Raw genomic sequence first — 15,097 nt, 5'->3', positions numbered from 1 at the left:
ACTGCGATTTGATTGGTATTTGAATTGGTTCTAAATATAGAAGTTGTGTTACTGTTATTCTGAAAAGGGAGTGGTTTGAGTATATATAAAGATTTGCTCTTAGCTATTAAAATATTATGTATATGGCGGAAAAAGGGAAATAATGACTACGTGAAAAGTAACTACAGCTTAAACCCAAACGTAAAGAAAAATATTTAAGTTCAGTTTTTTATCGCAATTTCTTTATTCTGATCCGCGATGGCTGAGGGGATAGAGAGTTCGCCTTCCAATGAGAGAACTGGGTATTGAATCACAGCAATGGATGGTCGTTACGAATTCCGCTCCTGGTTCGCACCGACCACTGTACTGATGCAAAAGATTCTGAGTGGTGGACGGATCTTGGACCTTGCTGTCAGGCAAACAATGGGAGGTTCTTGTGATCTTCCTCTCCATGAAACGCAAGTGCGGATTAGCTCCATCAAAAAGTCCTCCACGAAGGTAAAATTTCTCCCAATGCTTGATCAAGGAGTTCCCTTGTCTTCTGAATTAGGTTTAAAATTACAAGGCTACTGAGTTGAATATTAGTAGTCGAAAGCCCAAAATTGGATTGGCTGTTCAACGACGGTTATAAAATATAAAATAAAAAATTCCTTTATTCTTCTACAGTAGTAATGAATTTTTCAACCAAAAATGTCACATCATTGCGTAGAGTTGAGCCATTTTGTGGAAAAGTGGTATTTTAAATTGCATAAAGTAAAATTTTGCTTTTTAATACTTTTATTTATTTCATTCTGAAACGCAGTCGTCTTCACATAATTGCATATTGGATAATCATATAACCCGCTTATACGAATAAAATTTCGTGGAACCAAGTCATTTTACATGAAATTAATGTTAAACTTTCCCGTTTAACCATAACTCTGGACTTATCTTGGCGATGTCCTTCTCTAACTTGTGCTGTCTGTAGTTCAACTTGAAGGTCGTGGTAACCCAGTAATTAGAAAATCCGACTCGGGTGCGGAGGAACGGTTGGTTCGATCCTCGACTCTGCTGCGCAACGAGTACATGTGATATGCGCGCTCTTAAAATCTGTGGAATCGAAAGTCCTATGGTCGGTCGCTGAGCAGTACAATAGGTGTAGGTAGCTGGAGAAAATTTCCCTCACCTTCAAATCAATCTCTAAATTGAGTAATTGACCTCACAAACTTTTGATGCCATCTCTATGGATAATCCTCAGGGATATTTTCCAGACCGTCACCAATAGCCCATTGTGCAGCTCTAGTGCGCGAAGTACTTTAAAGTACGTACCTGTTACACATGACAATGAATTATATACTGTACTTTGTAAGTGGCACACAAACCTGCATATGTATAGCAATAAATCTATCAATGTCAATAAACGGATCAATATTGCCTAGATATGTAGCTCAAATATCATCGTTATCAGACGACAAAGCAATGGAGATGCTGAAGTGATTTTATCTTCCCGTTTTCAGGATGGGATTCACTATTCTAGATTTGCTGCTAATCTAGTTCACTTTGTTATATGATCTAATAATACATGTAGCTTTCGTGCAGCTGTAGCTATTTATGACGTTGTCTTAAAATGTTTACTTTGTAAACCCCCAAAATCAACCTTTCGTTCACAACTTCACCCTGTTGGATTTTTCTATCTATGACATTGGTTAATGGCAAATTCTTCCTTTTTGACATTTTAAGCAGATAAGCAAGCAATTTTTTCTCTACTATAAGAGCTATAAGCTCATTCATGATGCAAAAGGCTTTAAAATAGATCTTGTATCATTTCGTCCGGGCCTCCCGGGGCGAGCGGTATCTCCCGTCAAACGCTATGGAAAACGTGGAGGTAGTGGGTTCGTATCCCGCTGTTACCCAGGATGTATCTTCGTGCTATTCTTCTCTGTATTGTGCTATCTGTCTTTCTATTGACGTCCCGCAGTGGACTGATCGTTAAGACACGGTTCCCAGAAGATCACCGAAGTCAAGNATCATCCTCCGGGATGTTTCCCAGACCGTCGCCAATAGCCCATTGTGCAGCTCTAGTGCGACGTAAATTAACAACAACAATCTCTGTATTGTGCTATCTGTCTTTCTACTGACAAAGATTTATTAGCTTAAATTGAGCACACAAGCCTGCAAATGTATGTAATTCCAATAAACCAATAATTTCGTCACGAGGACTTTTAGAAAAAAATATTGCGATTATTGATTAATGCGCAACTGAAAACTGGAATTCTATCCATGAAACACGTATAATAACTTTTTACGAACGAGAGAGAGTTTAAACTGTTGGCGCACTAATTGGATTGCTTTTTCGAAAATATTTTTTCTTAAGGAATTTTGTCTTCGTGTTGACATTTGTAGTGTTTCATTTTCAGCATGTCTATGTTAAGCGAAATCTAACATTCGAGCCACTAAAGATCTTCGCAAAGTACGCTTCTGAAATTTCGTTCTCTATTCTATATTAATTTAGCTGAGGTAAGTTTACGGTATTGAAGTTTAAAATTATTTTTAATTTGAACGAAATTCATATATTAAAATAATCTTTTACTTAATAATTTTCTTAGAATATGTTTGAAAATTTATCGGGCAATTTTAGTTCGTTATTTAACTTTTTTTAATGTTCAACAATTACAATAAAAATAAAACTTTAATGTAAATTTTAGTAATCCAAAATTATTATTTAATATAACAAATTCTATTTATATGCTTTGCATTGACTGCTGAATATTTGTAATCGGGTATTTTGAATTCTGAAACTGCAAATGGAAAATAAAAAACTAGTTTGTGTTAAATATTGAAAAAGAAGGTAGTATTCTTCAAACGTTAAAAAATACTAAGTATAGTCTTAATTTATCTTACTTAAATAAATTGCCTCTGATAAGAAAAAGATCTTCTCAAATTTAGATCAAAACTAAATGTGTAAAGCATTTGTGTTTATCAAATTCTTTTTTAAGATTGACTTTGCTTAAAATATAAATATGGTTGTCCAATTTAGTGTTGAAATTAGTTACTAAAAGCATTATAATGCGGAAAAATTTATTTGCATTCGCATTTGTATTAACTATCAATTGAAACTTCGAGAATCAACATTGTATTGTATGGCTGGCTATCGAACATCTATCAAAATTAAGATCAGGAGAAATTGTAGTTAACATAATCTTATATACTAGTGAGTGGGAATTGAATAATTGTAGTGGTTTTTCATGCTACAGTATTTTAAAATATTTGATGCTTATTTTTTCTACATTCCAATGGAACCAATAAGGAATTTTATGACAGTTTGAAAAAACATCTTGAATTATAATTAAAGGAAGGATGCGTTCAGAAATGCTTGTGCGAGGGTCTTGATATTCGAACGGCCGGTGCAGGAGGAGTTTTCAGCTTCCATCTAAAAATAGTTCACAAAAAGGAATTAGACCGTTACGGGGGATGAATTTGTTTGAAAATTTTTATTGTTGGTTAACCATTAAGCATTAACTGTTGAATACCTGCAACTGACGTAAAGTGGGTATCTCGTTCCTCATCAGTTGTTCAGACGTGGCATTTGTTAACGGTAGCAACTGTTCTCTTCATTCTGTTTCGAATAAGCGAAGCCCGTCAAGTATCAATTCTCTTAAGTGTAGCATTCTACATACGGAGTCTTGTAGAACTTAAAAACTAATTAATGCATCTAAATTGTCAGGTACACAAAGCAAAAATACGGTTACAATAAAATACATAAACAAATAATAAAGCAAAGTTAAGTAAAAGACGTAAGAGAGAAAGTATTCTATTTCAACGAATTTGATGTGTGATTCAGCTTTTTATTTAATTAACATCACGTAAATTAGCATTCTAACTTAAGTGGAGAAACTTAGCTTAACTTTTACTCGCCATTTTGCTTATAAAAGATCAGCTTGCGCTGACGTCATAGGTTATGTGTGGATATCCGTGATCTTCTTGAAGTGCAAGTACGCAATTCTGTTTGTCTTCCAAATATTTAAGACAGCACAACGTTGTCTAACTTATAGGTTTAATCAAAAACTGAATTTCTGGAATGTTCTTTAATAATCAATTATTTGATAAAGTACTTTTTATTCAGTATGTCTTGTGAGCTCAAGGATTAAGCTTAGAAGACACGTAATGACTACTGCATCGAATTAGTATTTAAGTCATGCGTTTGTTTTGTTTATTGTTACTCAATGGAATACCTGTAAATGACGTAATGGGGGAATCTCAATCCAGATTGGTTGTTGAAATGTGTCATTTGTTTAATTTAGCACATATTCTTTCCCTTCCATTTTGAATAAGCGAAGCCCGTTAAGTATCTAGTATTTAATTTCTAGGAAATAAACAATTTAAAACCAATGGTAAATTGGAGTTAGTTTAACTAAATTGCGTACTAAAGAGCAAAAATAATGGAAACAATTTCATTTTCTAATGATAAATTTTTAACATCTTGATTTGGCTTCGACTAATAGCATCGTTCTCGGAGATTTTATTAAGATGAGCTTGTTTTGCTAAACATAATAGGATTAAATAACTGGGAAATAAAAAAATTCAATTCATTTAAGCTTTATTAGTTGTTCCAATAAGTGTCTTTCAGCTATGTGCATCATATAGCATGGTTAATATTATTGATTATCGATTTTTAATAATTGAATACCAGTTATTCATAGGGAATAAAAGTAGTAAATAATCAATTTCCAATGACGAATCAAGCAAAATACCACCATTGCCGAAACAAAAATAATTCCATTTATTTATTGCTAGCTGAAGACTCGTTTCTCGTAAGGAGTGGAAAAAAATAGAATTACTGTATCAAAATCCTGCCCAAAACTGAAAGACAAATAACTGAAACAATTAGTAAAGCTAAAGTAATTTGAGTGTCTTTTGTATTTATTATTATTCGTTGGCCTTCCCTGTAACTTTGCGTTATTAGATTTAGCAAAACACATTTTAAGTAATTCGGCCCATAAAAATGAAGATCGTCTTTATTCGGTACCATCTGGCACAATGCTGTTGCTCGAGGTCAAATCGTGACGTTTTAAATTAACCGCATTCAAGAAATTATCTGCAGTAATATCTTCGAGAGGTCTTAATAAACTTTTTTCCACGGTATCTATAATAAAAATGCACAGTATTGGTGCAGTTTTAATAGGCACCAAATATACTATTAAAACACTTTGTACTTATATAAATATATTTGGTTCCGATTGAAATTGCACCAATTACAATAACTCCGGTATTGCATAGTTACGAAAATAATCATCTTTGGCGTCAATAACACTTTGGAAATTTTTTTACGTTTATGCTTTTAATTTAATTCTCCGGAACTTAATAGTAGAAAAAAAATCTAGTACTATAGGCCACATTAAATGCCTATACTCGTGAATTTAACATTTGTTAAAGCAGCAGCTATTAACAATACTAGTAAAACAATTTAGCTAAGTTATCAATGGTGTCAATATGTTCATATAGTATCATCACTGAGAGATTCTACAATAACTTGAAGAGTTTGATCTCCATTAACTTAGGACATTAGAATATAATTTATTTATGTTTTAATTTCAATTAACTATTCAGTTATTATTTAGACTTTAAATTATTTGGTTTTGTAGAAATGATAGTTTTAAAAGCGCAATCAGAAGCAAACTACGCAAATTTTTGAGCCATTAATTCGTTGACATAGCTCTCTCATGCTTTCCGCGTTGATACGTGAGATGAAATGACATGACGAATAAAAATAATTAATTATTGAAAACCGTGCAATAAACTATTTTTGGGGGAAATCTTACAAGCGTCTTATTTTTTAAACAGTTGAAAAAAAGTTGAGCAGTTTAATTTATTGCTGTGTCTAATGCTAAACTCATTTGAGAAAATCATTTTTCAAACATTCCTCGTAAACAAACTAAATGAATTTTTAGCATCAGGGGCTTACGTTATGTACGTCTGTTCAATTTTTGGAATCTTAGTATAAACTATTCTGGAGTTTTAAGAGAGAAACTCAAATTTTACTTATTAAACTTTTCTTCGGTGTTTACTAAGCACTTTTGTCTATCCTTGAGTCGAAACGTTCTCTTGAATCTCCAAAAGAATTTGCGCCTCGGGCCTGAAATTCGGACATCGATCACAAAGGTCACATATTGGTCCTCGATCCTATAAATCGTATAACAATTTCAATCAGTAGGTTCATAAAAAATGTTTGAAAAGTGAATTTTTAGTGCTGGTTTTGCATTAGCCTTTGTTATAAATTAAACTATAGACAGTTCCTTATTGAATCCCAAGAAAACGGTTGTTCCATACTTGATAAAAAAAAAAATACTTCATTCGCTTCAAAAATATACGAAATGGAAAGAACAGTTGACAAGTTTTAAGCACTCAAAAATAGCCGCTAATTATCAAGACTTGTCAGACGCGATTGAGAAAAAACAAGTGATTTAAAATACAAAACTTTTTATTTTTGAAATCACCTTTATTTCTTCTCATTCACTTCTGATAAGTCTTGAAAATGGGCTCCAATTTTTGAGCGCTTGAAACTTCTCTACTATTATTTTCATTTCGTATAATTTTGAAGCAAATGAAGTTTTTTAATTAGGCATAGGCAGTTCTGTTTGAGTTTATTTCACTTTCTTTAATGTTTAAATATTTTTTTAAATCCCAATGATCAACGTAGATAGCGTAGCTACGTCATTGAATTAGTATTGCTAAAAATGTCTGTAGACAAAATTTTCATTCATAGTTCTGACCTTCGAACATTTTTATAAAATTAAAAAACGGTAGTTCATCGCATACTGCAAAAGAAATACTATCCAGTTTCAATTTTTGTAGTTTACGAAGCATACTTTATCACAAGTATGGAATTTTTGCTGTTACACATCTGCCAACTTGTAATCTTCCTGAAAATGATTTTTCCAAAACATAAGATTACATTTGAATTACCATTGTGGGCAAAAGTGTTTTGTTCATTTTGCCCAAAACTAAAAACACCATCGTCGGATTACTATATCTTTCATGAATATGTTTAATTTATTCATAAACGTATTAATAATACAAATAGTTTTAAATTTAAATTATTAATTAAAAACAGGCAAACATATAAATTTTGTTACGACTTTAAATAAAATATCAAAAAAATTCTTAAAAGTTGGAAGCTTTATTATAGCCGGAAAACTCTAAAAAAGCGAGTGTTCAGTAATCTTTAAGTGTCACTAAGTGTATAGTGCACAAGATAAAAAAGATATGACAATGAATAACTTTCCTTCTAATGATTGGATTTTTGCGTACTAAGTGTATATCTTAATGGTTTCTGGGGATGACATCATATATGCTAATTAATTAGTGCTAGCTGGTAATTAAGTTGTGAAACTAGACACAAAAATGCACTTTCTCTGAATAATTTTTTTTAAACATATTTGGATTTTTATTCTTTAAAATTTGAGGGTAGCAACTTACTGTAAATTTTGATTCTATATAAGGACAAGAATTTAAAAAAAATATTTACATGAAGCGATTAATGCCTAAACTTGGTACACTTACGAGGAACTTTGCTTAAGACAAGCCTAGTATAATTTCATTCTCATTATTTATCGTTGTTTTGCTTCTATATAGTTTTCTTTCTTTAAATTATTAAATCTGATGCTTCTGTTTAAGTAGTCTGCTAATTTATATACAGTTTAGCAAAAAGATTTCGATAACATATTGTATTTAACCAGGGGTCGTACCAACTTTCTACGCTTTTTGTAAAATAATATAAATTAGTGGTAGCCACATTTATGCTTTATTGTTTTATTTTTAATTCATTTAAACTTTGTTCCCTCATCACTACATTTAAATGATTTAAAAGTTCATATGCAACGCCACTTACTTCCAGCTCTTTTGTGGTGAAAATTTTAAAATGTTTGTATTTTAAAATATATATATATATTTATTATACCGAAGAGCCATTACATTATGACCACCCTCTATCTATAACAATAGACTCGCCCAGATTTTCATGGTTTCTCGCCCAGGAACAATGTTTTCATGGGGCACATTAGGACCCATAATCCTCATAGAACAACCTTTGACGTTTGTAAGCTACTTGAACATAGTTGCAGACCAGGTTCACCCATTCATGGCAACAGTTTTTCCTGCGGGGGATGATGTTTACCAACAGGATAATGCACCATGTCATAAGGGTCGAATCATCATGGATTGGCTCGAGGAGTATTCCAGTGACTTGAAATTTGTACAGTTCAAAAAAACATTTGATGAATTAAAATGCTTAAAATTTTAAAACGGAAAAATTGAAATTTTTTTTTTCCTTCACGTTAATTATGTGTTTTAAATAACCAGCATTCCTTCATACACCCCCTGCAAATTCTCCTAATATCTTCAATTACATAATGCAGAAATTTTTGAATTTTTTCCTGAATAATACATTTTAACTCTTGAATTATCAGTCATGGTGCTAATTCTCTGAACAAACAGTCGAACCAGTGATCTGAAAGTTTTTACACAGGTTTTGACGGCATGCATCATTAAGGATGACTCTAGAACTTCCTTTAATATTCACCATGCTTTAATGCTGCTATTTTATGCTAATGCTTTTGAGTTTTAGTTTTTACAACAAGATGGCTCTCGCTTCATTCTTATCAAACCACGAAAATACCCGTTTCACTGCTGTAGTCTCTATGGATTAAAATTTTTCATGAAACAATTTAAAATTGAGTAAATAATTAAAATTCAGATTCTCGGTACATCGAAAACTACATATGATGACCTTTAAGTCAATATTGATTAAAACTTGTCTCCAACTAACTCAACTAACTTGTCTTAACTCAACTAACTTGTCTTAACTCAACTAACTTGTCTTAACTCAACTAACTTTTCTTAACTCAACTAACTTGTCTTAACTCAACTAACTTGTCTTAACTCAACTAACTTGTCTTAACTCAATTAACTTGTCTTAACTCAATTAACTTGTCTTAACTCAACTAACTTGTCTTAACTCAACTAACTTGTCTTAACTCAACTAACTTGTCTTAACTCAACTAACTTGTCTTAACTCAACTAACTTGTCTTAACTCAACTAACTTGTCTTAACTCAACTAACTTGTCTTAACTCAACTAACTTGTCTTAACTCAACTAACTTGTCTTAACTCAACTAACTTGTCTTAACTCAACTAACTTGTCTTAACTCAACTAACTTGTCTTAACTCAACTAACTTGTCTTAACTCAACTAACTTGTCTTAACTCAACTAACTTGTCTTAACTCAACTAACTTGTCTTAACTCAACTAACTTGTCTTAACTCAACTAACTTGTCTTAACTCAACTAACTTGTCTTAACTCAACTAACTTGTCTTAACTCAACTAACTTGTCTTAACTCAACTAACTTGTCTTAACTCAACTAACTTGTCTTAACTCAACTAACTTGTCTTAACTCAACTAACTTGTCTTAACTCAACTAACTTGTCTTAACTCAACTAACTTGTCTTAACTCAACTAACTTGTCTTAACTCAACTAACTTGTCTTAACTCAACTAACTTGTCTTAACTCAACTAACTTGTCTTAACTCAACTAACTTGTCTTAACTCAACTAACTTGTCTTAACTCAACTAACTTGTCTTAACTCAACTAACTTGTCTTAACTCAACTAACTTGTCTTAACTCAACTAACTTGTCTTAACTCAACTAACTTGTCTTAACTCAACTAACTTGTCTTAACTCAACTAACTTGTCTTAACTCAACTAACTTGTCTTAACTCAACTAACTTGTCTTAACTCAACTAACTTGTCTTAACTCAACTAACTTGTCTTAACTCAACTAACTTGTCTTAACTCAACTAACTTGTCTTAACTCAACTAACTTGTCTTAACTCAACTAACTTGTCTTAACTCAACTAACTTGTCTTAACTCAACTAACTTGTCTTAACTCAACTAACTTGTCTTAACTCAACTAACTTGTCTTAACTCAACTAACTTGTCTTAACTCAACTAACTTGTCTTAACTCAACTAACTTGTCTTAACTCAACTAACTTGTCTTAACTCAACTAACTTGTCTTAACTCAACTAACTTGTCTTAACTCAACTAACTTGTCTTAACTCAACTAACTTGTCTTAACTCAACTAACTTGTCTTAACTCAACTAACTTGTCTTAACTCAACTAACTTGTCTTAACTCAACTAACTTGTCTTAACTCAACTAACTTGTCTTAACTCAACTAACTTGTCTTAACTCAACTAACTTNTCGTAAACCTTACTAATTGTTTTGAATAAACAAAGTTGATTGACTTATGTCCAAATCCAAGAGAGGAAAAACAAGTTTTGTTATAATTTTATTTATAAAAATAACTAAAGGTTTATAAATTAAAAATCAGTAATAAAAACCCATTAAATTATTAGAAGTTTTATCCAAAAAGTTTTTAATAAATTAAAATAAAATAAAAGATAACAAATTTAATTACTTTGTATTTTAATTCTTTGTTGGCACCTTAAATTAGATTTCCGATTGTAATAAATTCAATAATGTAAAAAATTTCTTAAATTACTCAAAATTAATTTTCACATTTAAAAATTAAAAAAAATTTTGTTTAAAAAAAATAATTTACCTAATTAAGAAACACTTCTTTATATATTCTTTTCAATAATAGATTACGTTCAGAACAAGGCAACGACGGCGATCACAAAGTCAATCCCACTGAAAATAATCTACAAGGAAGGATATCAAGTCGCGACAAAGTAAAAGAAAAGAACTAAGAGGCGCGAAAACGAACATGCGAAATCACGATATATGTTCTCAAAACTGATTCTACCGTCAAGGCTGTTTCAACATAGCGAAACGAACATAGTCTTCCACAGCGCGAATTGGCATCGGAACGTAAGAGAAGATCCTTGCGTGTCTTGTATCGCTATATCGTTCGTCTTCTTTACTCGACGGCTTAAATCAGATTTCTGATGCATCGCCTGGAACGAAAGTCGCTGTATCGGCGTTAAATCGATATGTCAGTGAATTGATAGATCGATTTATAGCCCAGTCCTACTCCTAGTCCCAGTGATACTCTTTTTAGAGAAGGTGAAAAATTTTCCTTTACTAATAGTTATTCTTTTCTTTTTTTACAGAAAAAGAAAATTTGTTAGAAAAATATTTCTTGAAAATATGACCCACGTAATCACTCCTACTTAAAAAGGAATATACCGAATAGAAGAAAAATGGCGCATTTCCATTAGTGTTGGTTCTGTTTTTAGATATGCTGACAATTGAAATCAAATTTGCATACTATTGCCGAATAATTTGCATAATATAACGAGTGAAAATATTGCCGACTTTTCTTTCAAAATGGAAAACAAACGTAAGTTCTGTGATGTTGAATTACAGGAAGCAATGTTTATCATCGAACACGGTATGCTTGAAGAATTTGAATGCCTGTTAGAAGAAGGCCTTGATCCTAATGCAATCATAGTCGAAGATAGTTCCAGTAAGATGATACACATAGCATCTCTGTTTGGCCGATGTGATATAATTGAATTGCTTATAACAAAAGGAGTTGGCGTTAGTGAAACTGATAGGCAGGGGCGCACACCCTTACACTACGCAGCAGAAAAAGGGCATTTAGAAATTGTAAAGATTTTACTCAGAAATGGAGCAAATGCGAGTGCTGAAACTTATTATATGGGATCGAAATACTGCCATATTGCATCCAGATTTGGTCGTAGAAACATTCTAGAATTTTTTTTCAGTGAAGGTGGTGATGCGAATGAAACTGATAAAAATGGATGGACATTATTGCACTGTGCAGCTCTGAACAATGATGTGGATATTGTGGAATATCTAGTCAATAATGGTGCTAATATCCATGCAAAGGATATTAATACAGGTACGAAACCCATACATACTGCATCGAAAAATGGTTGCGAAAAAGTTGTAGATTATTTTTTACTTAAAGGAGTAGGTGTTGACACGATTAATAAACTCGGTTACACCTCATTACATTTAGCTGCATCTAAGGGAAAGCTTGAAACAGTTGAGGTGCTTTTAAAACATAAAGCCAACATTCATGCTGCTGATGACGAAGGTAATCAAGCAATTCATTTTTCTTCAAAATATGGACACAGAGATGTACTAAATTTCCTTCTTCATAATGGTTCCAATGTTCAAGATGTCAATAAAAATTTCTATACACCTCTACATTTTGCAGCATTAAACGGGCATCTGGATGTAATTCACGATCTTATTGAAAATGGAGCTAATATAAATGCCAAAAACAAATATGGTGAGTCTTCGTTACATTTTGCAGTCAAATCGGGCAATGTTAATGCTGTAGAATATTTCCTCACCCTTGGATTAAAAATAAATTCCCGAGATGATGATGGCTGGACTCCATTGCATTATGCTTCAGAAAGCGGCCATATAGGAGTCATTGAACTGTTAATTAATAATGGTGCGGACTTCAACAGCAAAAGTAATGATGGCCAAAAGCCTATTCATGTGGCGGCTGAGAACGGGCATACGGTGTCAGTTGAGTTTTATATTAATAAAGGATGTGATGTTAATGAATTAAATACGAAATACCATTGGACGTGCTTACACTATGCTTCTCGAGAAGGTTTTCTTCAAATGGTTCAGTATCTCTTTGATAAACATGCTGATATTCACGTTGAATCCAGTGATTATGGAAAAGCTATTCATATCGCTGCTTCAAAAGGACAAACTAAAATAATAGAATTTTTTATTTCTATTGGAATGAGCATTGAGGAGCCCAGCAGTAAAGAATGGACACCGCTTCACTGGGCTTCAAAAGGGGGTAAATTAGAAACGATTGAATATTTAGTTCAAAATAAAGTAAATATATACGCAAAGACTTATGAAAATTATAGCGTGTTGCATCTGGCTGCAAAACATGGACACAAAAATGTAATAGAGTATTTCTTGAATCTAGGGCTTGATTTTAACGAGCGGAACAAAAAGGGTTGGAAACCTTTACACTATGCTGCGTGGAAGGGGGCCGTTGATATTGTCAGTCTCCTTGTCGAAAAAGGTGCTGATTATGATGAAATGTTTGAGAGAGTTGCCAAACCTCTACACGTTGCAGCTCAAAATGGTCACATAGAAGTTATTAAAACTTTTATTGAACTTGGGCAAGATCCTAACTCATTTGAACCAGATAATAATACTCCACTGCACATAGCTGCCGAAAAAGACATAATTAGCGTTATAAATTTCCTCTTGGAAAAGGGAGCCAACCCTCACATTATAAATTCAGAAGGGGAAAAACCCATTCACATTGCTGCGCGTCATGGTAACAAGAAAGTTGTTGAGTTGTTTCTCAATATGGGTATTAGTGTAGATGAAAAGAGTAAAGATGATTGGACACCTTTGCATTACTCCATTAACAATCAACAGTTAGAGCTTGTAAAATATCTAGTGAATAAGAAAGCGAACATAAGATCGAGAACCAATGTCGGGGTTTCCCCTTTATGTTTAGCTGCTATGTTCAGACCGCTTAGAGCCATTTACAGGCTTTTATGTAAAGACGAAGACGACTTTTATGATTTAAATTTCAGGAATAGGAATGCTAATGAAGAAATTTTAAAATTTCTGATAAAGGAAGATGATGAAATCAACGCTGTTAACAAGCAAGGTTGAACTGCTTTGCATTATGCAATAGGAGATGCCGTGGGCATGAGAGTGTGCTATATTGTTGAAAAGTTAATTGAAGCAGGTGCCAAGCCAGATATACAAGATACTGATGGAAACACACCTCTACATCTCGCTATTGAAGAACGTTATACTTGGGCAGTAAGCAAAATGTTGGAAGCAAACCCGAATTTAGACATTAAAAATAAAGAAGGTAAAACGCCATTGTATTTAGCCTGCAGAAATCAACTCACTGATATAATGATAATGCTATTAGAGACAGGAGCAAATCCTGATATCAAAGACAATGACGGTCGAACATTTCTCTATTATTATATCCATGAATATATTGAACGTTTAGTCTCGTATGATGATGAAAATCCACTGAATGCTGAAAGCATTCTGGATAAAATAACTTGTTTTACTGATATCGATGATAAAGAAAATAAATCTGCTGCCCATCTGTCAGCTTTTGGTGTTTGGGATTTTGATTTTTTTAAACTCGTCGTAAGCCACCAAAAGGATGTCAATGTTGTTGATGCAAATGGTGACACCCCTTTAAACTACTTAACTGAAGAATGGGCTCTTTCTCAAGGGGAAGATTGTATTTCGTTCATCAAACAGCTTATTGATAGTGGTGCTTATTTCAAACCGAAAGATTGTCTCAGAATATTGGAAAATCCTCAAGTAAGAGATATACTTTTTACTGACGTAGAATTGTGCTCTAAGTCAGTAGTAAACAAGTTTAATAAAGTGGATTTACCAGCTTTGTATCGTTCACCAGTATTTTCATACCTACCTCCAATCGATAAAATAAAATTAAATCGTCCTCAAATTCAAAGCATAGAAATAAGTTTAGAAAAGGAAATACTGAACAACGGGTATTGTGATATATCTACAATGCTACCACCATTGCTTGTTATTGCATCAGTGGTTTCTCTTACCAAGTATTATGGACAGTCTCACGAACTCAAATAATAACAGATCTCGGTATTCTTGGAAAAGCTATGTATTTTGCTCCTTGTTTTAATGCATAGATCTTAGAGTTTGTGAGTTCTTCTTAATTCCTTGTTACACGCTATAAATCAGTCTCGTTCAATTATTTTGCAACTTTTTTTTCCTAACTAATAAATTATAAGGCATCCCTTACTTCTATTTGATTATTTACGTACTATTTGGGTCGGGATAATCTGGTCGGTAGGGCACTAGGCCCATGTCCGAGAGTTCGTGGGTTTGAACCCCGCCGGCCGGCCGTTGTAAATGGTAACTGATGCACGTTAAATCTGTCTAGTCGCAAAGTCCTCCATGTTCCCATAACAAATCAATACCTCTGGGGGTACTGGCATTGAGATCGATCGTTCTCTAATTCAGGTCCAAATTACGATCTGTGGAGGAATGGACGAGTGAATGGGGCCGCTCTATAAAACGGGCTGTGACGTGTGTGTGGCTGAAGACGAATTCTTGGCTATTGGATGGAGCCACTGAAAAACA

At 33.1% G+C, this 15,097-nt stretch overlaps 1 protein-coding gene across 1 annotated transcript; it reads left to right on the top strand.

Moving 5' to 3' along the window:
* Positions 1 to 2,085: 2,085 nt before the first annotated feature.
* On the top strand, positions 2,086 to 14,749 carry LOC107454403 (ankyrin-1-like). Its single transcript, XM_016071598.4, has 2 exons — positions 2,086 to 2,475; positions 11,092 to 14,749. Exon 2 carries the CDS (start codon positions 11,309 to 11,311, stop codon positions 13,613 to 13,615), a length of 2,307 nt encoding a protein of 768 aa, XP_015927084.2. The 5' UTR covers positions 2,086 to 2,475; positions 11,092 to 11,308; the 3' UTR covers positions 13,616 to 14,749.
* Positions 14,750 to 15,097: the final 348 nt, after the last annotated feature.

The sequence above is a fragment of the Parasteatoda tepidariorum genome, chromosome 3 (assembly GCF_043381705.1).
Source record: "Parasteatoda tepidariorum isolate YZ-2023 chromosome 3, CAS_Ptep_4.0, whole genome shotgun sequence".
NCBI classification, from domain to species: Eukaryota; Metazoa; Arthropoda; class Arachnida; order Araneae; family Theridiidae; genus Parasteatoda; species Parasteatoda tepidariorum.
Note: the sequence above shows the minus strand (reverse complement) of the source record. Positions and strands in the feature narration are given on the sequence as shown.